The sequence below is a fragment of the Frankliniella occidentalis genome, unplaced genomic scaffold (genome assembly GCF_000697945.3).
Source record: "Frankliniella occidentalis isolate FOCC.00 unplaced genomic scaffold, Focc_3.1 Scaffold7, whole genome shotgun sequence".
Taxonomy (NCBI): Eukaryota; Metazoa; Arthropoda; class Insecta; order Thysanoptera; family Thripidae; genus Frankliniella; species Frankliniella occidentalis.
Window position 1 is genome coordinate 2,609,705 of NW_026267137.1, and position 24,703 is coordinate 2,634,407.

Genomic DNA, 24,703 nt, shown 5'->3' on the forward strand with positions numbered 1-24,703 from the left:
ACCTTTATCTCACGATTTGAGAGATAATTTGCAAGTTAAGTCTGAACTTTGGCCGCACTGTTCTTAGGCACACTACAGCTAAGGTATTCCCCTGGTACAACTAATAACCGGTGGAAAAAAAGTACTTGTTTTTGAAGGAGGAAGATGCAACAAGGTCCTCAGCAAGGCCGTGACAGTTGACTCTTGTGTCACGTGACTTAGCTTCTATTTGAGCGCATTTTGCAGGTACGGCTCAATACCGTTAAGATTTTCGGTAATTAAGTGTTTTTTTCGCCTCTCTTTGGTCCAAGACTGTGATTCTCATCGTCCGGCGTCCCTATAAGTTCTGACACAAGCACGAAACTGGCTCCCTTCATCTATAGAACTTCTAAAATGAGTGGTAGCCTGATGGTTGTCAACTATAAGCCTAAAAAGAAGGCTACGAAATGGCGTCCTCCCCACATGGCTACCTCGATTAGTTATTTTTGAAGAAATATTTTGGAGTGTTTGAAAGAGTCCCGTTTTCTATTTCTTCCTATTTGAGCCTTGTCGTGTCAACTTCGCGTACTGTACGTGCTGACCTTGGTATTTTGGCAGACAGAGTCTCGACTCAATCTTGCCGCTAGTGGCCTATGAATCAACTTCAGTTTCACATTTTTTATTATATTGTAATTGTTACGGTCTGAAAATGTGTGTAATTGGTGTTTCAAAGTCTTCCGAACCGTTGCGCTCTTATAAAGTACCTCTTTCGACTACTTTCGCGAAGTTTACTGTGTACCGGCGTGAGTCAACACGCTTGTAGCCTATCCTTTGTGAGTGCCCTAGCCTTCCGCACCCCTGTAATAATATTGAACATCAGAGCCTTGGAAATCAAGTATTTACTTCAATTCGGGTGCTTGTTTAGAGGGCTTGACGATGTTTCGCTTTTGAACCGTTCTACTTTGTTTTTGTTCCTATCTTTATTATTGTTCCTGTGGAATGTTATGATGGTGGGGTGATTGTTTACTGTGTTGCTTGGTCATCTATTATCTTTTAGTTTGCTATTTTCCCTTTTCTTTTTCGGTTATCAGGATGCTTCTATATCTTCCATGCTTTGTTTATTTTCTTCCATTTGGTTTGGAAGATTATTTGTGCATTTTGAATGAAATGTACCTTGAAATATTTTTCTAAATTTTTAAATCTAGAACTTTAATTTGAAGTCGGGTGCAGTCTTAATTATGAATTTGTATTACTGCACCTTTTTAACAATTTCAATGTTTTTGTTTCAGATTGGATTGTAAATAGTAGGTGTATATAGTGTTTAGGGATGAGCTCAGTTGGTCGAGCCGCATCCCGTGGCTCTAAAGGCGGGAAGGGGGATCATGCTTCTGCAAAGGCCCAGAAAACAGACACCAAGACAGAAACTGCTAAGACAACGGAGAATCCAAAGGCACAGGTATGCTAATTATGATGTCAATTGTGAGAATTTAAAAACTCTTTACTTATAATAAATTCTTACCTATTTTCCTTTTAAACCTTACAGCCTACACCTGAACAGATGCGCATTGCAAGGATCATAGGTGAGGATTATGAAGATCCTCAACTCAGGGACAAGATTAAGCAGGTATGTGAGAGAAACATTGCAAGGTTTGCCTTCATGTTTCCATTGTTCATTGGTCTTATTTGTCACATTTCAGGTGATGGATGCCACCCACAAAAGTGAAGAGGAAGTTGCCACAGCTTTACATGATTGTGATAATGATCTGAATAGAGCTGTCAATATGCTCATTGAGGGGCAAATTTCTGTACGTTACATTTTTCTACTAATCTTGATAACTATTTTTATCAGTGAATTCACTAATCATTTTCATTTTCTCAGGGAGAGTGGGAGACATCCTCCAAAAAGAAAAAGAATCGTCTACCCAGTGCTAATTCGAAGCCAGATGCTGCTGCTCCTCGTGGAATCAGCAGCGCTGATGTTGAAAGTGAGAACTGGGATGACGAGACTCCAATCAAACCTGCTGCCCAAACTGATTCACAGCAACGCACACGGACTCAGAGAGGGGGAGGTGGTGGTAGTGGTGGTGGTGGCGGCCCACCTAGAATGCGCGGGCGGGGCGCACAGGACAACAGGGGCTGTAAGTTGGTTCGCCAATTTTTTATGTCAAACTGCTCATCATTAGCTCGAGTTTTATTCAATTCTTTTCTTCAGGGAGAGGCAGGGAAAACAAGGAAAACGAGAGGAATTTGGAAGAGAGCCGTAACGCTGTGGGCCCTTCTGCTGGAGGTGAGCGGGAGCCGCGAGATTCATTCCGTCGAGGAGGTGGAGGAGGTGGCAACAGAGGTGGTCGTATGAGCAATGGGGCAGGTAGAGGAGGTGGCAGAGGAGGGAGCAGGACAGGCCCACGGTCATTCCCCAATCGGGGTGGACACGACCGAGGGGGTGCTCCATTTCCCAGAGCAACATCCTGGAATCCTGATGAAGATGGAGCAGACTCTAAATCAAGTAAGTTGGACTACCCCGGAGTTTTTAATTAAACATTGGGACGTTCCGTTACAGTTTTTACCCTAATTGGTATGTTATCAGACAATTTCCCTTCCCCTGAAGATTGGTACAATGAGGAGTATACAGGATCTCTCTCGGACACTAAGGTGTTCACTCCCAGCAATGTGAGTGGGGAAGCTTCTGCAAATGACCCAATTACCAGCCTTACAGTAAACAATAGCAATTCAGATTCCTCACCTGGTGTCAATTCTACAAATCTCAATTATGCACAGGTACGTAATTAATCATCTGGCTTCATTCATTCAGGTTTATGGTATTCTGTTGTAGGTTTATTTTAGTGTTGCCTCATTTACATGTGTCTCTAATCTTCCAGAGTGCAGCTGGAACTGGAAACATGTCAGCAGTGCAATCACAGTACCTGAGGCAGTTGCCTGATGGCAAGCCACCAAGTTCTAATGCTCTGACAGGAGCCATGAGTGGACTGAATTCAATGACTGGTCCATTGGCTAATTCCACTGATTCCAAGACTGCATCTCGTGGCATCACTCCGTCCACACCTTCCAGTGGCATTACTTACAGCACCTATGCAGCAAGTGCTGCAAACTCAGCTGCTAATGCCCCTGCTGCTACAAGCTACCCCAGCACTTATTCCTCTGTTAGTGCATCTGTACCGTCAGTATCATCTGCGGCGGATACTAACTTCAGTACATCATCTGTCAACTCCAGCTTTACCACTTATCCATCGGGGCAAACCCAACCTGCCTCATACACAGCAACTGCGACATCATACAGCACTGTGTATGGATCGCATCAAGAGGGAGCAACTCAGGCTTCCAACACCCAAGCACTTCCACCAAGAAGCAAGACTCAGCGGCCTAGAGTTCCACCTCCCTCAAAGGTAAATAGACTTTACCTCAGCAACAACACTTTACCCTACAAACTTTTTCTCATTCATTCCTATGGTTGTTGTCAATCGATTCTTCTGCTTACAGATCCCACAGAGTGCTGTTGAAATGCCTGGAGATGGTGTCAACAGTATTGGTGTGTTGGATGTCCAATTTGGTGCCTTGGACTTTGGAACTGAGGCCTTTGATACGAATTCTTCAGAGCCTCAGTCTTCACCTCAGTCCCAACCATCCCAGCCTCAAAATCAAGCTTCACCTATGGCTAAATATTCCACTGGGGCTAGTGCAGGTGGTGGCATGGATACCACTTCCACACCTGCTTCTCAACCCAGCATGGATATTGACCCTTTCAAAACAGCTGGTCAAAAGGCAGCTGCATTGACACAGACTTTGCAGGTTGGATATTTTTGCTTTTGATATGCATTCTATGGTATTGGAACATTTTGAGCTAAGCGCATATTTGTTTTCAGGAAACTCTATTACATGGGTCTCAATCGCAGCAGTCTCAGTCAAACTCTCAGTCTCAAAGTAATGATCTCAAGTCCCAGCAAAGCAACTTCACTCAACAGTCACGAGGACCTGGTGTGGGAGTTGTGGTTCCCTCTCCCCTAGATAGCCTTGTGAAAAGTGATCAAAGCTCAGGGGGAAATGTTTCTAATGTGAGTGCAAGTGGAGCAGGAGCTGCAGGATCTCTGTCGTACTCGACACCTAGTTCCAACTACCAATCAAGTTATACTAACCAGAAGAGTGTAGGAAGTGGATACCAATCAACTGGATACAATGCCTCAAGCTACCCTCCTCAAGCAACCTCTGGGGTTTCCTCTAACTCTTCAAATTCTTACCCTACAAGCTATCCATCAAATGCTTCAAACCAGGCTTACCAGAATGTGCAGTCTGTTTATGGGGCAAGCAATAGCAATGCATCAGCAACAGGTGGCAGCAATTCTGGATCAGTAGGCTCAACCAGTGGTTATACCACATCAGGCACTGCTGGTGGCTACCAGAACAGCTATGGCACCAGTACTGCCTCAGCAGCCAGCACAAACAAGCTCACCTCAGTACTGACTGCTGCCAAGGACCTTCCTCAGGTGAGGGCATGGGTTGTAAGAGAGCCATGTAGTACTCAAAGAGATGCCATCAATTGGTTTTAGATACAAGATAATGACACATTTGAAATTATTTCTTTATTGTCCCTCAGTATGACACGACTGCCACTTCAACGTCAAATCTGAGCGGCTCTCTTACCAGCAGCAACACTGGTGCTCCAGGACTTTCGGTGCCCAATGTCAGCGGATCTGTCAACAACTCTCCATCTCTTGGCTTGCCAGGTACAACTTCTTTGCCTAATGCCAATAACACTACTTCTACCAAAGTTACAAATTCCTCTGGTAAGTATCAAGCCATTGTTTGTTACTGTTTTGGGTCAGACATTCTGTTGAGTCAGCATTGGTTTTGGCTCTGCTGATGACTTTGACTTTTGTTGAATTGTAGCAAAAAGTGTTGTACAAAACATGCCACCTGGGGTGCAACCAATCATTGCAGCAGGTACGCAGTACATAATGAGCCAAGGAGGACTTCCGTATTTCCAACAGCCTGTGTATAGCTTTGAAGAACAGCAAATCATGCCTTTGAGAATACCGCATATGGTGAGTAATGCACATTTCAATAAGGACTTGAATATGTTTTGTAGCTCAATACCTATTAATGTCAGAATTATTTTGCAGCCTGGGTATTATGATATCAGCTATCAGCAAGCTCCAACCAGTTTAGCTACTGGAAGAGAAGGCAGTCTAGCTAATGTTCCATATTCAATGTCAGATGCTAGGTTTGCACGGACTGATAATGCTTCACCAGTTCCTTCATCTCTTTCACAACAGGTATGGCACTTAAATTGTTTTGAATCAGTATTGCTCTTTTTCAAAGGAAAGTACAACATTGCATGTATTTTCTTTCAGAATGCAACCCAGGCTCATCAACAACCTATGATGAATGCCACTGGGTTCCCACCAGGCTATGCAGCTTATGCATACTATGGTGGATCAGTTCTCCCTGCAAATTACCAGTATGGTACTCCCACTGCAATGTACCCTGTAAGTCTACAAACAATTGTGTGTGATGACTGAGACCCATCACTCGGCTTTTCCTTTTCAAAAAGTATCTCACTTAGCTTTCAATCTTACAATTTTTATTTTTTTCTGTTTTTTAGCAAGTAGCCCCTGCAACTAATGCACATGGCAACTCAAACTCAACGCAGTACCCCAAGCCTGGAAGTTACGGTAGTAGCTACGGCTCGGGCTACGATGGCCTGTCTGCATCACAAGACTACAGCAAGGGCGGCGGCAGTTATGCTGGTGGTCATTCCGGAGCGCAGACTGCCAACAAGGCCGGTGTGGGTACCAATGTCCCATCAACAGGGTCGTCAGCAACAGATATCTACAATAAGACTCACACTCACGCGGCTCTCAGCAAGGTTAACGTAAGTATTACTGGTAAAGTAAAGTATGTATTCCCTTGCAATATATTAGCCGTCTAACAATACATTTCGTTTGCAGTCCTATGATAAAGGTTTTCATTCTGGCACTCCGCCTCCTTTCAACCTTGCTGGAAATCAAAATACTGGTATGGCACCCAGTGGAGCTTTTCCAACCGCTATGTATATTCCACCACCTATACCCCAGCAACATCATCACTCTACCACTCTAATGCAACATCCAGTGCATCAACAGATGGATATGAGGAATACTTCCAGAAGATCTGTAAGTTGAAAAAGCTGCTTTTCTGTTGGTCAAATACTGTTTTTATTATAATTTGTTTTTATTTATTTTATTATTTTTTTTTACACATTTTAGGAAAGTGGAAACAATAGTGGACAGAGGTCACAGTCATCTTCACAGTCCAGCAAGCCTGGTTCAAAGCAAGTCTTCTCTCAGAATTATTGGGCAAATTAATTAGACTCAAAGCCTGTAGCTCATTTATCAACATTCTGATTTTCTGATATGTTTGTCATGTCGACATGGTGTTGCTATTGGCTCTCTTCCTTTCCTTTTAATAATTTTTGCTCGTATTTTTTATGTGTTGTTGTACTCTTTGGTTGCTTCAACATTTTGAGAAAATACCTAGCATTTTGCGCAATGTGAAGGAAGGAAAGACATTTTACATCATGTATCTTGTATGTCTCCCTTGGTGCAGATCGGAGACAAGTCTAATCTATTGTGCTCCCAACCCTGTGAACAAATCTCATGAAACCAAAGTTGTCCTTGTTAAAGGTGCTTGTGCATTTGAACTCCATACTAAGTATGGTGTATGCACTACCTAATTTCAGAATGTCCCTCGATTCCCCTTGTCTATCTGCAAGTATTGTATCTTTATTTCCATTTTTTTTTTGTTATTGACAGATGAATGAATGGAATTTTACAACTGTATTATATGTGTAGGTTTGTTTTGTAAGTGAGACAGTTGAAAATAACATGGAATGATGCGCTAAAATCATGTATTATTATTTTTTTTCTGTATTTTCTAATGCCTTTTGTAGTAGGTATTATAGAAATTCATTGTTGTCTAATAAAAAAAAAGAAATATTGCTGTACTGGGAGTTTCTTTCAATTTAGTTCATTGGGAAAACCTTGAATTTTTTTTGGAAGAAGGCACTGAACTATGTTTGTTTTCTAGTAAAGGTGATACAATTTTCTATAACAGCAACAGATTTCATACCGGTCAGGGAAAATGAAATTGTCCTTGAAATCGGAAAGCAATTGCATGGATGACATGCGCCACGATCATGACATCGCGAACTGCTTATTTTAGCTATGACACCTTACCAAGATTGATCAATTCTCAGGACAGTTCTAATATTTCTCTATTTCCTTGTGAAGCCTTTGTCTTCATTTTGCCAACTTCGCTTTCCTTACAATTAAGAATGTCAGAAGGTAATCTGGGAATACCAAAGTGAACACCCGGTATAATCCCTGAACGGGTCTAGACACTTTTCTATATCACTGTGTAGGACACTTTTCAACCCTACTGGAAGCCTCAACTTCAGGCTAGGGAGGATTGTTCTCGGGTGGTGCTTGGACATTTGGCATCACCTAGCATTGGTCGAAGCTGCTTTCTGAGCTTATGCTGAGCTTACAGATGGGATGAGGTTTGATAATCTTATTTAAAAGTGGTCAAAGATTTGCTGATTCCTGTAGGTGGCTTCTTACAGAAGTAAGAATGTTAACATTGCAAGATCAAGTTCTCAGTTGGCTTCAGGAGAGTTCAGAAAAGACAATGAAGTTCAATACAAACAAAAACATTTATTCCAATCGTCAATTAGAAAGTACAAAACAGAAAAGTATCAAAATAAATCTCACACGAGACATGTCTCCAGATATGCTAGGCTAATGTCAATATATAAAACAAGCCTAAATATCACAGATAAAATCTCAATCCTACCACTCTTCTTCCTCCTTCTCAAGTACATGTGTGGTTCCACCACCACCACGAATGTCACTGGTCCCTGCGGAAAAGCCACCAGCAGCAGAGAATCCTTCTAGGAAAGAAGGAACTTCCTGATTGGCCTGCAAGAAAAACTGAAATTAGTCAAAGTTCACCTATAACTATAATTGAAGGCAAACTGAGTTCAACTTACGTCTCTCAAAATTTTGGCTAAATCACCAGCAATGGCTGAGTCATTTGCAGCATCGTAAAATGAAGTAGCCCTGCCAGTATTCCCCACTCGTCCTGTCCTTCCGATTCTATGGACAAATTCATCCACTGATTTAGGCATGTCATAATTGATGACATGAGCAACTCCTTTGATATCTGGATACAAATAAAACAGATTACACACTGTCCAACAAGAATGAGTAAAAACATTTGAATGGTTTGATAGTTACCAAGTCCTCTCGCAGCTACAGCTGTTGCCACAAGGATTTTCATTGAGCCTCGAGTAAAATCTCTTAGAGCCTCTTCGCGCTCTCTCTGTTCTCTATCACCATGGATAGATGTAGTGGGCAAATCTTTACCCGACAAGAAAGCAGCAAGAAAATCTGCATTTCTTTTGGTTTCCACAAAAATCATGGTTTTATCCAGCTCTGAAATTTAACAGTTGCTTAGAGACAAATTTAAGAGCAATGCAACATCAAAAAAGAAACTTGCAGCATACCTCCACTGGTCAACATTTCGAGCAATGTATCCCTCTTTTTGTTGCGGTCCACTTCCAAAATGGTTTGAGTAACATCATCGTTGGCCCCACCAACAGGGCCCACAGCCAAAAATATGTAGTCTTGCAGAAATTGCCTTGCAAGAGTTTGTACCTCCTCTGGGAATGTGGCCGAAAACATAAGTGTTTGCCTCTCACCCTAAAAGGAAATTACAGGATTTCAAAATGGAGAGAAGACATGCCAGCACACAAAGGAATGCCAAGTGCTTACCTTAGGGACCATTGTTTCGTGCTTCATCATCTTCTCCATTTCGGGAAGGAATCCCATATCCAGCATTCTGTCAGCTTCATCTAGCACTACAAATCTGATAGAGGAAAATGTTATCCTTCCTCTGTTCACAAAATCCATTAACCTGCCTGGTGTGGCAACTAAAACATGGCAACCAGCCTGAAATATAAACATAAATAAGTAATGACTGTAAAACAAAAAACAAGAAAACAAAAAAACAAAAGGAAACTAGCTTACCCGAACTTTGTCAGCCTGATGCCTTACAGCAGCTCCTCCATACGCAACACAAACTTTAATAACGGAACCACTAGCAAATTTCTTGGCCTCTGTAAATATTTGATTTGTAAGCTCCCTGGTAGGGCTCACAATGACAGCTTGAGGTTCTGTATGATCACCATCAGTTACTAAATCCACAGGCTCCTGAAGAAGCTTATTGAGAATAGGGAGCAAGAACCCTCCCTGAAAAGAACATTGCAGGGTAAGACCTCAAAGCAAAGAAGAGAATGATTGGTTTTGAACAGTAACAACTTACAGTTTTTCCTGATCCGGTTTGTGCAGATGCCATTAAATCTCTACCAGCCATTACAATTGGTAAAGCATATTTCTGAACAGGGGTGGGTTTCACATACCCGCTCCTCTTCACATTTTCCAACAGGAGGGCTCTAAGATTGGCTGCTTCAAATGTAGCTACAGGCGGAGGAGCATTTTCCCCAGAAACCTAGAAATTACCATGAGAATCAATAGCTGCAGATATAACAGGAACTTATAGGTAGCCACAAAGTACTCACATTGACAGCAATCTTGTCGTACTTGTTGAAGTTGATACCAGAAGATATGCCCATTGCAAACATTTCGTCGGGATCATCAATCTCTGGTGGTATGTAAGTAACAGGCTTTGGCTTCTCCTCCCCGCCCTCACCATTTTCACCACCTGAAGAAGGGTAACATTGTTAGCAACTTTAAGACCGAAGTCAGTGACCACGCAGGTGCAAAAGCATACCTTCCCCATCGGCGTCCTGGAATCCTCCGTTGTCGCCGTCATCGTCACGACGGCGTCCTCGGAAGCCGCCGCCTCCATCTTCGCCGTCCTCTCGTCGGCCCCCCCGGCCACCACCGCGTCCTCCGCGGCCCCCACGTCCTCCTCGGAAGCCGCCTCCTTCTCCATCATCGTCACGGCGTCCGAATCCTCCTCGGCCCCCGCGGCCCCCACGGCCGCCGCGGCCACCTCCAAAGTCGCCATCGCCACCGCCAGGGCTCCAGGCATCATCATCGCCAAATCCATTGGAAAATCCTCGTCCAGCACCTCCAGAAGGAGCAGGCTGAAAGCAATGTGTATTAGAACAAAGTCAGTCTCCCTAACATGCAAGTCCAAACTCATGACTGAATAGGCTGACAAGAGCAAAGGACTCACCGAATCGTCCCATTCATCTGCCATGTTGTTGACACTATCTGAAACAGCATATACAAATACGTATTTAAGAAAACATAAGTCTTGAATTGTCCTGGCTTGGCAAAGAGGTAAGTGCCACAACACAACGCAAAATCTTTAGCTCAATGTCAAACAATGAGGTTAAAACATTCATTCAAAGACTCAATGAGGAAAGTACTCCTTTCAGTTCATTGACTGGAGCCTCATAACCCCACCAACAGGTGCAAGGAGCAACAGGTGTTACGCTCAACTGAAGCATTAGTTATGCATTAGAGTTCAAAAGAACACATTTCACTAGCCAGAGAACGCCCACGAAAATCCAAAATAGGATATTTAAGATAAAAATCTCAATAATCAGAAAAAGTTGCGAGGATAACAAACTGACAACAAGAGATGCGAGATATCAATTTTGACTGACTCGTATACACAAACAAAATTCACAGAAGCTCGAAAGAAAAATGAAAGGTTCCACACAAACTGAGAAAATGAGCACTTTGATTGGAAACCTACAGTTAAGAATCGCCAAAACTTGGCAAGGATCACTATTTACCTGATTCAGACACAGCAAGTTCAAGTCACGATGAAGGGCCTGTCACGACGCTCAAGAGGTTTCTTCACAGGCAACGAATAACGCAGCACGAGTGCAAAATAAGCACCCAGGTACCCTGAAACAGACAGCATCGTCAGCGAAAGTGTCGGGTTAACGAGAACCGGCGACCAGTAAGTAGTCCAATCCGAAACAATTCAGAAAACCATGAATAGTATTCAGGATAAGAAACGGTAGAGCGATAACAGTGTACAGAAACTGTCCAGAGAAAGGGCCAGAGCATAACGAATACTCGAAACTTCTAAGTGGCCCATGCGGACAGAGGGAATGACAAACTTCCACAGACAAACCAGCCGTCAATTTCAACAACTTCGCGATTCTTTCGGGAGGAGAGCGTAAGCACGTATATTGACTTCGATTGAGAATAATCATCATACTTCGGAAAAGTTCCGAACTACGATACAACAACTTTTACCTTCAAGTCCTTATGGACGCCTGCAAGCTCCACCGGCTCGACCGCCGACGAGGAGACTTCCTTCTTGTCAAAGGATAATGAGACGACTGAGAGGCCGCGACGATGGAGGCGGAGTGAAACTCAAAAACACCAACACCAACGAAATCTTGCCGCCGCTACATCACTGGTCGGTGTGGTCAGAAAAGTTAACAGGCTGTATTGAGGAAAAGGGAATTAAATTCATATCTTTAAAACTATGTAGACCACCAATTTTCTATTTCTTATCATCTAAAATTCACAATCAATCCCAAAACTATCACAATAAAGGACAAAATGGGAAAATACTTTATGTCTACGAGGCTGGCTGTATGAGTTCCAGGACTCCCAGCCAAACGTACTCTCGACACCAAAGTGGCTTCACATTCAATAAATTGCATTTACACGCGAACAGAAAAGAGATTGAGCGGTGTTAGACTTTTAAACTATTAGTTTTGTATTGGATTTTATTCAGGGTTATCTTCATTGCAAATGTAATTCTAATTCTAAATTTCAAAAATTTGCAGCGACTTTGGGTTTGAGGCTGCGCAGTGCATGGCCTGCTGGGATTCGATTTGTCTACTGCTCTCCATCTTTGGGGTCCCTTCGTTAAGTGTTGTTCAAAATGGCTCTCCTCTCCGTTCGTCTCGCTGCCAAAGTGGCGAAGGCATTGCCAAATGTCGTCCCACAGGTACGAAAATTCATGGACTTACTTGTGAACCATCAGAAGATTTAGTTTTTTTTGAGAAGTTTTACCCCTTCGACACGTAGAACTTGTGCTATGAACTGCCAGTGCGGAGTGGAGGTTGCCCTCTATTGCCTGGAGGACATTTCGATCCAAAGTGATTTTTAGACTCAGATTTGTTTGCATCACGCTTTTTTTCATGTACGACATCTTCTATTTTCACTTTTTGTCAAAATTTGCTGTTGCCACAAGAAATCAGCTGATGAAAAATATAGTTTGTCCATTATAGAGAGGGTGTGCCGGCCGCGAAAATGTAATATTACGAAGTCATTTTTCTTTTTATTTGCTCATAATTGGTTGTTACATGCTCCCAGTGCATCATTATTCATTTTATTGATTCGCCATCTCCCTGTCACACACCTACAATTCACTACTTTTCAATGAATGAAAGGGCCAATGACGTTCTAACCTCTCGGGTGTGAGGTCATGTGAGATAAGGTGAACTTCTCGTTCTCTTTACTCAGTTTGACTATGGTCTGGGTAATAGGAACAGCCCTCAGTGTAGAGTTCATCAATTATATTATTTGCATTGGGTTCTGTGCAGGTCTCAAACATTGCTGGGCCAGCATCCCTGGTCGCTGCTAGGGCTCTCCATGTTTCCTGCAGCAAGCGGGCAGCGGAGTTGTCTTCCATCTTGGAGGAGAGGATTATGGGATCAGCCCCCAAAGTACGTTTTCTGAACTATTTGGATTGTAAAATCTTGCTTGGAAGGAAAATCAATGACAGCATGAATATTGTTCCTGCAGGCCGACCTCGAGGAAACTGGACGTGTATTGAGCATTGGAGATGGTATTGCTCGTGTTTATGGTCTGAAGAACATTCAGGCTGATGAGATGGTGGAGTTCTCATCTGGCCTTAAGGTTTGTTACTATGTTCAATATTCTTGACCTTGTCAGTCCTGCTTGCCGGGTGGTAGTTGATAATCTAATTATTTACTGTCTTTTGTTTTAGGGTATGGCTTTGAACTTGGAGCCCGACAATGTTGGTATTGTCGTATTTGGTAATGACAAACTTATCAAGGAAGGAGACATTGTTAAGCGTACTGGTGCCATTGTCGACGTGCCTGTTGGTGATGACCTACTTGGTCGCGTTGTTGATGCTCTTGGTGATGCCATTGATGGCAAGGGAACTATCAAGGGCAAGGCTAGGTGTGCTACTTTAATTTGTGGGTTACTTCATTGTTTCTTTAAGCTTGATCATTATTTTAACCTGTCATGTTCTGTCTCAGGTTCCGTGTTGGTACCAAGGCCCCTGGTATCATTCCCCGTGAGTCTGTCAGAGACCCCATGCAGACTGGTATCAAGGCTGTCGACTCTCTGGTGCCTATTGGCCGTGGTCAGCGTGAGTTGATCATTGGTGATCGTCAGACTGGCAAAACTGCTCTTGCCATTGACACCATCATCAACCAGCAGCGATTCAACGATGGTGCTGATGAAAATAAGAAACTGTACTGTATCTATGTTGCTATTGGTCAGAAGCGATCCACTGTAGCCCAGATTGTGAAGAGGTTGACTGATGCTGGTATGTGGTTTCTTGTTTCCTCACCTTTTTCTATTAAACTTTGATTGGAAAGATTATTGACAATGGATTGTATTTGAATAGGTGCCATGAAGTACACTATCATTGTGGCTGCTACCGCTTCTGATGCTGCTCCTCTGCAGTACCTGGCTCCTTACTCTGGCTGTGCCATGGGTGAATACTTCCGTGACAATGGCAAGCATGCCCTTATCATTTATGATGACTTGTCCAAGCAGGCCGTTGCCTACCGTCAGGTGGGATTTTTTTCCTGTCCCTACAACTTGTTTAGCTTCTTCAGTATTGTCATTGAACTCTTCCAAATTTCAGATGTCTCTGTTGCTGCGACGACCTCCCGGTCGTGAGGCCTACCCTGGTGATGTGTTCTACCTTCACTCACGTCTCCTCGAGCGTGCTGCCAAGATGAGCAAGACCCTTGGTGGTGGCTCACTGACTGCCCTGCCTGTCATTGAAACCCAGGCTGGTGATGTGTCAGCTTACATTCCAACCAATGTAATTTCTATCACTGATGGACAGATCTTCTTGGAAACTGAGTTGTTCTACAAGGGTATCCGACCTGCCATCAACGTCGGTCTTTCAGTATCCCGAGTAGGATCAGCTGCTCAGACTCGTGCCATGAAGCAAGTGGCTGGTTCCATGAAGCTTGAGTTGGCCCAGTACCGTGAGGTTGCTGCCTTCGCCCAGTTCGGTTCTGATCTGGATGCTGCCACCCAGCAGCTCCTGAACAGAGGAGTTCGTCTTACTGAGCTTTTGAAGCAGGGACAGTATGGTGAGTTTCAGTTAAACCAATTGATCCTTTTTTGAAGTAACCCTGGCTTTCTTTGCATTTACTTATGTTCCAATTTTTTCTAGTGCCCATGGCTATTGAAGAGCAGGTTGCTGTTATTTACTGTGGTGTCAGAGGCCACCTTGACAAGCTTGACCCTGCTAAGATCACTGACTTCGAGAAGCAGTTCTTGGAACACATTCTGTAAGTTTTATGCTGAATCCATTCCTTGTCTTCATCTGAACAGAGAACTGTATTTTATGTTCTTTTACAGCACATCACACAAAGATGTCCTTAGCGTTATTTCAACAGACGGTAAGATCACTGACGAAACCGATGCTAAGCTTAAGAAAATTGTAACAGATTTCCTCGCCAGTTTCAACGCAGCAAGTAAATAAATCAGCATTATCCTTGAACATGTAGGAAATTTTATCAATTAAATGGCTTGGGAAGCTATTTTGTATTAAAGTACAACTTTTAAAGAAATTTTTGACTTGTAAAGCATTTCAGGGCTGACATGGTACCCTTCTTAGCCTTGGAATGTACCGTTTGGTATGCACTTTGTACAGATCTCCATGCAACACGATCTTTGTTTCCCAAGGAAATAAATTTGTGATAAATCTTATCTCCTTGCTTTTATTTCTGAGTTTCCCAAACATTGTGGAGTTCTGTACCTATTACTGCCATAGCTTGTGTTACTGTCTTGTCCAGATGCATTCACCAAAGATCTGGTTGGATGAATGTCTTAATTTTCAAGTTTGATAGTGTACAAGCTTGTTTTCATATTGAAATACAATCCTGGTAAAAACACTAAGACCTTCGACTATTTTCTCACTTGCCTATTGTCAGAAATTCTGAGATACCAGTTCTGCATGGATCAGTTTGAAGAATAATTGTTTGGGGAAAGTCAGCCTGAGAGCTAATACCGATAATTTCTTAACTCTTGGTGGGATTGAGGTGACACTACCGCAAGGTAATCTGAATTATAAAAGTATTGTAAATGTTCATGCTTGACAGTGGAAAGGAATAAGCTCAAGCCACTGACGAAGCCAGATGATGTTTACTTGCGGCTGGCAAGTGTTGGCATTTGAGAGCTTATGTGATGGCTGAAAATTGGCGCATCTGATCTGGTCTCTCATCGACCCGCGCTCGCGGCGGACGGATTTAAGTTGGGTGAAGAAAAAACAAACATACTGATAATTATGAGTTATAAAATAGCTTTAATAGTGAGGTGGCAATTTGAATTAACAAATATTTCAAGAAATTAATGGATTATCTCTAACTCTTCTGCTTTTCACGCTTAGCAGCTTCGGCCTCTGCCTCCAACTTTTCATAGGCTGAGACGAGAGCATCAACCTCAGCCGCTGGGAGGATTCTGATGACGGTCTTGTCATCTTTTCTCGTTAGGGTTGCCATCTCCACTGTTAGGATATCAAAGAAAGTTGATGTAAATTCACTTAAAGCACATTGATTAACTTTAGGGGGCTTTCATTGACTACAAAGAATTATTGGTATATTTGTCAATAAAATTGGTTTCTAAACCACTGTAGGTCTAGAAATGAAATCAGGCGGTATATTTTCCAAAAAAAGGAATGGCTGAACAAATTAGTAATATGTACCTCCATATTTGTTTTTATATACCTTATCATTACCTTCTGTATACCTTCCACCTTTAGACCTACAGTGGCTCAGAAACTAATTGTATTCACAAATGTACCAAAAATGCGTTTGGGGCAGTAGAAGCCACCTTCTATTGCATTTATAGTGGCATTTTTTGTACCTTTCTCTGAAGTAAGTTTGGTTAAATCTAAAGTTTTGCTGAGAACCTTGATGGCCAAGGCCTTTGCTTCTTCGAGTGTCATTTCTCCTTCCTTGTATTCCTGCTTTAGAGTTGACACAGCAGCCTATAAAATGAGGACAACAAAACAAGCAAAATCAGTTAGACATCAGTAAACAGACTCCCAAATAACACTTTTCTTTTTTCTTTAAGATTATTGAAACCATACCGAACTATTGTGTCCAATGCAAGTGGCTTTCCAGCCACCATAGTTTCCACTTGGGTCAGACTGGTACAGCTGATATCCATAGTGCTTGTCCCAGCCCATGTACAAAATTGATACTCCAAAGGGACGCTTACCTGGAAGTTAAGAAAATGTGTAATTGACAAGGATTACGGGCACAGTGTCATAAATTTCTTCATCTGCAGTTGCACTTACCGCCATACTGTGTGTAAGCTTGCTTCATGTCACACAAGGCTGACACTAGTTGCTCACAGGGCATTGATTCACCATACTGAGCAAGATAGCGTTGAGCAATCAATCGAAGTTCATTTGTAAGGACATTGGCATCAGAGGTGATTCCAGCTACACTGCAGACCATATCACTAAAAAAAGAAAGTGGTAGTATGGTGTAAATAATAAGAGGGTCCCAGACGCCAGCACAAATCAATAGGAGCTAAGACATAAAAGCATACTTACTTAGTTAATTTGTAAATTTTTTCTGAGAAAAACACCTCATCAAGTAGTTTATTGATGTTACGTCTCTCAGCAGCGAGAAGGATGCCATCATTTGCCAAAATTCCCAAACATGTGCCAGCATGGCTTATAGCTTCCATAGCATATTCTACCTGATATAAACGTCCTGAACAAAAGTGTAATAACACAGTGAATAAATGGAAGGAATCCAAACTTACAAAAAATAGGTTGCAGCAAATCATGACAAAATACGATACGACCGAGGCGGGCGATCTTACCTTCTGGCGAAAAAATAGTGGTACGTGTATCATATCGTCGAGCCTAAAATAGAAAACAGAAAAAACTGAAATGATGGCAATTTAATACCGAAAAGACAATGGGCAAGAGATGCTTCTAGTTAGTGGAAACAAGAAAGGCTGAGAAGGTTAAGATACCGGTTTCACGAAATTAATGAGTATATAAGATTCTACGAGCTAAAACATTACTTGGAAACTATCAAAGAGCGCAAGTAACAGTCAATCTTACCATTTTAACTCTTTGGAAAGGTTCTTTTCGACAAAAAAGCAATCAACTGACAGATGACTTGATAGTTTTCAACAAACTGAGCTTACAATGCACAAGTACAATTGAAATGTGAATGTGAATGATAGAAAAGGGAATGCTGTTAGCCCGGTTCAATATGAAAAATTGCTTTAAATAATTCATTTTTCATGCTCTTATGACAGCTCCCAATACAATATGATTCATGATTTCGCCAACCCATAACGTTTTCGGATTTGTGATCTAAAATGCCAATGTTTTATAATAGTCAGTTCGAAAATAATTGAATGACATTGATGACATGACATGCAGTTTAATATATTTCTCATACTTCTTTTCCCTCTGTCCTTTTCTTGCCGCCCCCCTCCCCCTCCCTCTCCTTCCACCCGCGCTTACCCTTACCCTCGCCTCGCCTCGCCTCTCCCCTCGCCCTTCTGTCCAAAACAAATATTTTGCGCGGGGTTTGGAGGCCGTTAGTTGCACGAAAGTTTTCATTTGGGAGAGATAACTACTTGTAGAAGTTTCCAGACGTTAGTTTGTGTGATGGAATGGTGAGGTGTGTGTCTACCGATTTCCCGTGTGATGATATGTTGCTGAATGTCGAAGTTTAGTCAGTATTCTGTAGCATAGTGTAGGTTATGATGCGTAGAGTGGTCGTTTGTGCAGATTTAACATGAGCTTGAACGGAAGAGTCTCCCTCTTTATTTGACGAAATGAGTTTCTCTCAGCTAACTTTGTATTTCTTTACTCAGTGGATTCATCATGGTACTGACGCTGGTGTGGAGCCTGTATTCGTGTAGCAGTCCACCATGAGCGGTCGAACGCCACTGTCACCAAGAACACCTCTACCTAACCCGTCCAGAAGGAGAAGTGCGTTTTCTCCTTCCTTTACAAGTAGTCCAGGATGCTCGTCCACCCCGAGCACAAGCAATGGGTGTGGGAGCAGCACAAGTCCTGCTCGTAGAGTGTTGTGGAGCAAAGGCAGTCCTGCACAATCTTCAAAGTCGCTAAGCTCACCAATAGCTAAACAAAGTTTTCACATTCATGAAGCAAGATCTCGGAGACACTCACAATCATTCTCCAAGGAAAATGATTCGGAGAAGTCTAGTACGTTTTCTAAAAATGCTAGTTCAACTGATCCCTCTTGGAGTGTTAAAACTTTCTCTAGTACTGAAAGCAACGGAACTGTGACAGTTGAGCTGGATTTTCCTCATGGAGGTTGGGATGAGAATGAAGAAAGTTCTAATGAGAGCTCAACTTGCAGTTTGGAAATTGTGGAGTCTGAGGTCGAATGCCATCCTTCTCCTATCCACCGAGGGAGGAAACGAAAACAATCAGAGGTGTCTGAAGAAGACAATGCTATTTTGAGTGGTATGGGTGAAGAAATAGAACGTCAACTTGAAGCCAAAGCTGAAAGAAATCGTCTAACTGTGCCTAATGTCAAGAACATCCTGAGAAGTGTTATCACAAACCCATATGTTCAAGCAATGGTTAGAAGAAGTATCAAGTCTGGAGATATTGCAGTTTTGGGAGATATTGATGTTTCTTTTGAACCTAGAATGACTAGAGCCAAAGCAAAACTTCTATGTGATGATGCATCAAAATCTGATCTTTCATGGGCAGGAACACCACACAAGTCACAAGTACCATCAGAGTGTCAAGCTCTAATTAGTGAAGAGTTAAATGATGACTCTGAGGATGACGAGGAATACCAGCCTGGTGAAGATGAACATAGCGACAATGATTACTCAGAGCGAGATGGTTCTGATAGAGGATCTGAGCGAGATATGTCCATCGAACAACAGTCTCCAGCTTTCTGTGATACAGATAGTGAATCTCGTCCAGCATCACCCAGCCCATCCCCAAAGCCTCACATTACTGACTCTGCAACCCAAACCAACTGGTCAGAGGATGGGGTTTTTAAAGTACCATTGGTGAGAATATGCCTGATGTATGATTTATTTTCCTATATGCTTGGATAAAAGTTTAATATCAAAGAACTTTTGCTTATTTCCAGCTGCCCCCTGAGCCTCAACTAGAAGAGGAAAATATTGCACTTCGAACTCGCTCAAAGCTGCCCTTAAATGACACTCCTTTGGAAGAGATTGAGCAGGCATTTATTCCTCCAGATATCACCCCTGACCTCTACAATGTTACATGTGATAATGAAGATTGGCAAGAGTTCTTAAAGGAATTCATGCAGCCAATGCGTTCAGGTTTGTTTTTCGGTTGATTAATATTTTTTTATTCCAAATCTAAAATGTGCTGTTGTTCAAAATTAATTCTGTATGGCAATTTTTTCATTGTTATTTTTTATTTTTATTTATTTTCATTTTACAGAGCCAGAAGTACAGAACCCTGACGATGAGGATGATCCAGAATATAATGTTTTAGCTGATGAAGAAATAAGTAAGTCCATTTTTTTCATTTTCTACTCAGGTCATTTTCTTCATAAAACTTAAACACACTTGTTTCTTTTTTTAGTTGACAAGGAAGAGTTAAGAAAGGATAGAGCAGTCAGAGTGTCAAAACGTGAATTAAATGAACTAATGAGAGAGCTGTTGGAATTCACAGAAACTTTGTCTAGTGATGACGAGGAGAAAAAAGCTGAAAGTGGTGATAAAGACCCCACACAACTTGGAATTTGCAGCAGCAACAACATTTTGAGTGGAAATGAAGATGTGTCCCTTTTTCTTGATACCTACATGTCTTTAGGGTCCATCACTCCTATGTCAGCTCTGAAAACAACTCCCCCAACTAGAAGCCCAAGTACTCCAACCTTGAACACACCTGTGCCACCCATGAGTCCACCAGGTTTGAGAACACCAGATACTGGAAAGAAAGTCTTTCCTAATGAAGTCAACTCTGAGTCAGCTCAAAATGGTTTCCTCAATCAGAGCAGAGAAGAACGTTGTTACTCTTTGCCCAGCAAAGGAAAACCTGGCTCTTCTGGTAAGAAGCAGAACACAGGCCTTGGTAATGGGAAGTTGAGCAGTTTTGCCAAACCATCGTGCAGTAATCACAGTGAAAAGGAGCAGAATGCCTCTAGCTCTAGCTGTTGCCTTAACTCTGCTTCAACTAGTCAATGTGTAGAAAGAGAGAGATACACCCCAGGTAAACCAGATAATTACCCTGAGAATCAATTTATTAAAACATCAAAAATGTCTTGCACACCTGGAAAACTTGATAATTTTCCCAACTCGATTGGAGGAGTTGAAGATGGGCAGTTTATGTTCTTTACTCCGGGTAAACTTGATCAGTACATAGGTGAATTCACCAACAATGAGGAAAACAATTTTGACAGTATTGGAATGATTGGATCAAATACACCAGTTCGTGCTGTAGAGAATAACAATGAACAAGTATTCTCCCCTGGAAAGCAATATTTTGAGATGAGTTCGAGTTCTCAATGGCAGGATGATTCCGCAGATTTTTCCAGCCCCATATTGGTGAGTTATGTTCTGCATGTTATTATTTAGTACTCCATAAAACATATTCCAAGACTAGACCTTTAAATAGGTAATTTATCATGTGTAATTATTTTGAAGTGGCTCACAAACCTGGCGAAGCTATTCAATAGAAAGCTATCGCAACAGTCTGGCGATAAGCGTGAACCAGGAAGTGGCCTACCCCAGCCTTCTCGAGGCGTGAGCTGTTTTAAACTGATGGGGAAAAGGCACATTATTTTTCTATCCATAAGAAAATTGTTTAGAAATACTATTAATCTGGAGTTTTTATAAATATTGTTCTGATTATCAAATTTTTAAACATTGATTTTATCATCTGTTCACCTAAAAATATTTAAATTGGGTATCTATTCTTGGAAATGATATAATTTGAGTATTTGGAATGCTGTTTTGTCTCAGTGTTACAGTCCAGCTTGAAGGTAATGTTCTTTTTGTGTTCATAGGAAAACCAGAAAACTGTTAAAAACTGGGTTGTAACTGACAGCCAGAGTGAAAGATGTGACGCCTTATCTGTTCAAGTAGATGAGACTGCACTAGCAGAGGATAGTGATAGTGACCCTGATGTATCTGTCAGTTTGGCCTTGTCAAGTGAACCTCCATCTCCTAGAGAAACTGATTCTGATTTTAAGTACAAGGGGGATGCTTTCTTATCTTCTGAAGGAGATGTAGTCATTGATGGTCAAGTTGTATTAAGTTCAGTTCAAAGGCTTGTGCTTGACCAGCAAATGAGGCAACATGTCCAGCTTATGACTCAAACATTCTTGCAAACTTTTCAACACCCTGTCCATAGTCGACATGCCCCATCATTAAAACAGAAATTGGTTGGTATTCAATAAATATTTTGTCTTTCTATTTTTTAAATCTGAAGTACTACTACATCTCATTATCTCTTGTCCCTTATATTAGGATTATTTAAATGCGATGGGGGAAAAAAGAAAGAAATCTGCATTCAAGCCTGCCAACCTTGCTCCATCTTTAGATTTAGTAAATTGTTGGGAGCAAAAATTGTCATCTGATGAGGGATCTGAAGTAATACAGTAAGTGTAAACCTGTTTGGCTATTGCTATAGTATAGTAACTGTTCTTTTTGTAATGTTTTTCATCTGTCTTTTTTTTTTGTGTCTGTTTACTGACTCAGATTTATGAAGGACCAGGTTGCTCGGGCGTAAGTATTTCTTTCTAATATTGTTGAGTGTTTCATGCACACATGCTCAATATGAAACTTACAATTTTTCTACACTTGTTTCAGCACACGTTTAAAAGAAAGAAGGCAGAAAACCTCTTTGAAGTTTTCTCCCGAACTATTAAATTTGATGGCTGAGAGTAAATCTTTTGTCTATCCACAACTTCTACCTCATAGTCCATTTAAAATATATGAAATCAAGAAACCAGAAATTTTACACTCGGAAGAGCAGTAAGTCTTCTCTTGCCTGTGCTTCATTCATAGCTCTAGCTCTCAGGTTACATTAGAAGTGTGATTAAATTGAGGTTTGCTTTCAGGCTAATGGCGTTAGGCCTGGAAGAATTCACAGAATATATCAAACAGAACAACCCTCAAACTAAAACTTGCATTCAGAAGGCTCTTCACTACACTTCAGAGTATCTTGTGGTTTCAAGAGAAGGGAAAACTATGTGGAATTATTATCGAAGATTGAAAGGAGCAGATGAGTCTCAGCCATTGAAGGTACAGTAGTTCTCTATTTCATTTGTTGCAATAATTTCTTCTCCTTTGGTGTTACATCACTCTGTTAATACACCTTTGCAGCATTATGCATTATATAAATGTGCTCCACCAACGTCTCATGTTGTCATCCCATTTAATGAGAACAAGATGGTTCCTCTCAAAAGTCAACCACACTATATTCTTCCAGAGTTGTGGAGGAACTTTGTCTACCCATCAAGCCAATGAACAAGTCCTATTCTCTAACTAAGTTTTTAGGTATATATATTTATTACTTCTGTGATACAAAATTAGCCTCTTTTAACAATCTATATTAAATAAAATGATCTTATTATTAGGATTGTATAATGGAATGCCAAATACCGTTAAGTTGTATTATGTTGTGATTGTGTGAGTGTTGACTGAGTCTTTATTAGATAATTTTTAAGTTATGGGAATCTTCTCCCTTGTCAGTGGACATCTTAACGTAATGGCTGTGAGTTAGACTTTCTTCACCTATAAGAATAAAAGAGAAATATTTCTTGTATTTTGAAGATCATAATATGTTTTATTGTAGCTCATTTCTCACAATCGTTGAGAACATGTGGTTCCTTTAATGTGAATATGTATTTTTATTTTAGTATATTTTTCTACCTATGGTGAAACATTTCTTACTAAGGCATGTCTTAGTAAGCCATTATACTCTTGTACTTACAGAAGCTTTGTAAAAAGCAAAGTTCTTGTTCCTGTCACCGCACGTGTTGTTTTTCATTGTCGCTAAGATATTGAAATAGACCATATAAAAACAAATTAATGTCCAAGTTTTCAATTTTACAACAGCTCAAAGCAGCAGCATTTTTGCTTAATAAAGCGGGGAAGGGAGGTGACTTTTTCCTTCTGGTAGAGACAATCTTGGGGACTGTCTAAAAAGTCTACACTATAGTACATATACTGATTTGCAAGGGAATTCCTTCGTTAGTGATGGCAGTGGCAGTGGGCGTTCGAATCGGTTCCAAAAGACGCGCCAGTTCTCCAGGGAGGGCGGTCCCTCGGTCCACCCCGCCAGAGGGAGGCACTCTCGCCACTCGCGCCCCCTACGGCGATCGCGCGAAGTGCTCAGTTGTGCCCCAAACGGGCGAAGGGAAGGGCGACGCGACGGCGATGGCGGGTGACGGGCGGGCCGAACGTTAGGCGGGCCCTGCGTGCGCCAGGTCGTGCTGCCGGCCCCGGCCGCGTCTCTCCTCTCGCTCGGCTCGGGTCGGACGGGACGGCGCCGCTCGTCAGGTGGAGGAGGAAGTGAGACCGATAGGCGTCCCCTCCGGCTAATTTAAGACTCGGGAGGGAGGACCAGAGGACTCTGGTGGCTCGCCAGGATGTCGCCAGTGCCTCGGGGCCCGCTACACCGCGCACACCGCTGCACGCGCACGCGCTAGCACCGCGACAGCATGGCACGGGCCGAGCTCGGCCTCGCAGCAGCATGATGATGATGCCCCCAGCAGCGTGAGGGGCTGCTGCAACGCGTGGTGGAGCCACGACCTCGACGATGCTGGCCGTGCTCATCGTGATCCTGGCCGTGCTGCGGGCGGCGGCTCCCAGCGTCTCGCTGAAGGGGTGAGATGAGATGTATAACCCTCTCGCACCGCACCACCGCGAGTTGGTTGTTGGCCCTGCTTCCTGTCCCTCTCGCACCCATAACAGAGAGGCCGCAGAGAGAGGGTGTAACCAAAATGCTTCATTGTGCGAATCAGCGGTTTGATCTGAACACGGCGGAGTTCGACTAGTTTATGTATTGCAACATATTACGCTCGCCCCCCTCTTTTTACTTCACTCGAGAAACAAATAGTGTTTGTGCGAATTGTTGATTTTCTAATATTTTGTGCCCTTTCTGTTTCTTGTGGTGGCACGAAGCCTTACTCGTCGGGACTCTCTGATTTGCGCTGGTTTTGTTTAAATGTCGCTGTGGCATTGTGGTTTGAGAGAAAAAAACGAGAGAGAGGGGGGGAGGGCAATGATCATGTACGACTTTTACAATAAGTAGCAACAAGGACGCCTTCGAAGCATTTACAATTAATAAAAATTTAGAAAAGGCCCAATGAGCGCTATGGCGTTGAAGTTGGAAGACCGGGATTCGTTCGCCCCACACCAACCGCCAGACTCTATTTCCATCAGAATTTCAGCAATGTAGGTCTGGACTTGGTTGGACGGGGTGGGTTAGAGGTGGGATTGGGAGAGGAGGAGGAGAGAGGGGG

The 24,703-nt window shown here is 42.3% G+C and overlaps 6 protein-coding genes across 12 annotated transcripts in view; 4 read left to right on the forward strand and 2 right to left on the reverse strand.

Annotated features, from left to right (window-relative positions):
• Positions 1-54: 54 nt before the first annotated feature.
• LOC113206637 (protein lingerer) lies at positions 55-6,955 on the forward strand. Of its 6 annotated transcripts, none has more exons than XM_026422801.2 (17): positions 55-225; positions 1,248-1,414; positions 1,502-1,582; positions 1,656-1,763; positions 1,838-2,096; positions 2,171-2,464; positions 2,546-2,736; positions 2,838-3,362; positions 3,457-3,765; positions 3,840-4,457; positions 4,568-4,697; positions 4,861-5,015; positions 5,094-5,246; positions 5,325-5,459; positions 5,576-5,845; positions 5,922-6,125; positions 6,219-6,955. In XM_026422801.2, exons 2-17 carry the CDS (start codon positions 1,286-1,288, stop codon positions 6,315-6,317), a joined length of 3,660 nt encoding a protein of 1,219 aa, XP_026278586.1. In that variant the 5' UTR covers positions 55-225; positions 1,248-1,285; the 3' UTR covers positions 6,318-6,955. The 6 variants fall into 6 exon arrangements, with proteins under 6 accessions (XP_026278586.1, XP_026278585.1, XP_026278581.1 ...); XM_026422800.2 differs by having other exon boundaries at positions 2,567-2,736; positions 4,568-4,757; XM_026422796.2 differs by having other exon boundaries at positions 56-253; positions 4,568-4,757.
• A 689-nt stretch (positions 6,956-7,644) lies between these two features.
• On the reverse strand, positions 7,645-11,409 carry LOC113206633 (ATP-dependent RNA helicase vasa). The gene is made up of 12 exons (XM_026422788.2): positions 11,253-11,409; positions 10,781-10,895; positions 10,213-10,250; positions 9,802-10,120; positions 9,590-9,732; positions 9,334-9,519; positions 9,039-9,260; positions 8,784-8,960; positions 8,516-8,711; positions 8,247-8,444; positions 8,000-8,172; positions 7,645-7,928 (listed from the first exon to the last, which is right to left on the reverse strand). The coding sequence occupies exons 3-12, from the start codon at positions 10,234-10,236 to the stop codon at positions 7,800-7,802; spliced, it is 1,767 nt and encodes a 588-aa protein (XP_026278573.1). The 5' UTR covers positions 10,237-10,250; positions 10,781-10,895; positions 11,253-11,409; the 3' UTR covers positions 7,645-7,799.
• A 381-nt stretch (positions 11,410-11,790) lies between these two features.
• LOC113206634 (ATP synthase subunit alpha, mitochondrial) lies at positions 11,791-15,128 on the forward strand. Its single transcript, XM_026422789.2, has 9 exons — positions 11,791-11,958; positions 12,557-12,679; positions 12,759-12,872; positions 12,964-13,160; positions 13,241-13,533; positions 13,615-13,784; positions 13,858-14,317; positions 14,401-14,518; positions 14,589-15,128. Exons 1-9 carry the CDS (start codon positions 11,893-11,895, stop codon positions 14,710-14,712), a joined length of 1,665 nt encoding a protein of 554 aa, XP_026278574.1. The 5' UTR covers positions 11,791-11,892; the 3' UTR covers positions 14,713-15,128.
• A 386-nt stretch (positions 15,129-15,514) lies between these two features.
• On the reverse strand, positions 15,515-17,466 carry LOC113206638 (proteasome subunit alpha type-4). The gene is made up of 7 exons (XM_026422803.2): positions 17,314-17,466; positions 17,067-17,109; positions 16,792-16,954; positions 16,531-16,697; positions 16,321-16,451; positions 16,095-16,218; positions 15,515-15,735 (listed from the first exon to the last, which is right to left on the reverse strand). Exons 1-7 carry the CDS (start codon positions 17,314-17,316, stop codon positions 15,593-15,595), a joined length of 774 nt encoding a protein of 257 aa, XP_026278588.1. The 5' UTR covers positions 17,317-17,466; the 3' UTR covers positions 15,515-15,592.
• A 273-nt stretch (positions 17,467-17,739) lies between these two features.
• On the forward strand, positions 17,740-23,268 carry LOC113206652 (uncharacterized). Of its 2 annotated transcripts, none has more exons than XM_026422822.2 (11): positions 17,740-17,884; positions 18,081-19,262; positions 19,346-19,544; positions 19,669-19,737; positions 19,813-20,777; positions 21,239-21,616; positions 21,702-21,832; positions 21,933-21,959; positions 22,044-22,208; positions 22,295-22,478; positions 22,560-23,268. In XM_026422822.2, the coding sequence occupies exons 2-11, from the start codon at positions 18,138-18,140 to the stop codon at positions 22,701-22,703; spliced, it is 3,387 nt and encodes a 1,128-aa protein (XP_026278607.1). In that variant the 5' UTR covers positions 17,740-17,884; positions 18,081-18,137; the 3' UTR covers positions 22,704-23,268. The 2 variants fall into 2 exon arrangements, with proteins under 2 accessions (XP_026278607.1, XP_026278609.1); XM_026422824.2 differs by having other exon boundaries at positions 17,762-17,959.
• Positions 23,269-23,572: 304 nt separating this feature from the next.
• The window catches only part of LOC127750672 (gamma-aminobutyric acid receptor subunit beta-like), a gene marked incomplete in the record, with an annotated part of 16,902 nt that continues 15,771 nt past the window's right edge, over positions 23,573-24,703 (forward strand). Inside the window, 1 exon segment of the mRNA XM_052272929.1 lies at positions 23,573-24,065. Within this exon segment, the coding sequence (XP_052128889.1) occupies positions 23,998-24,065 (68 nt within the window).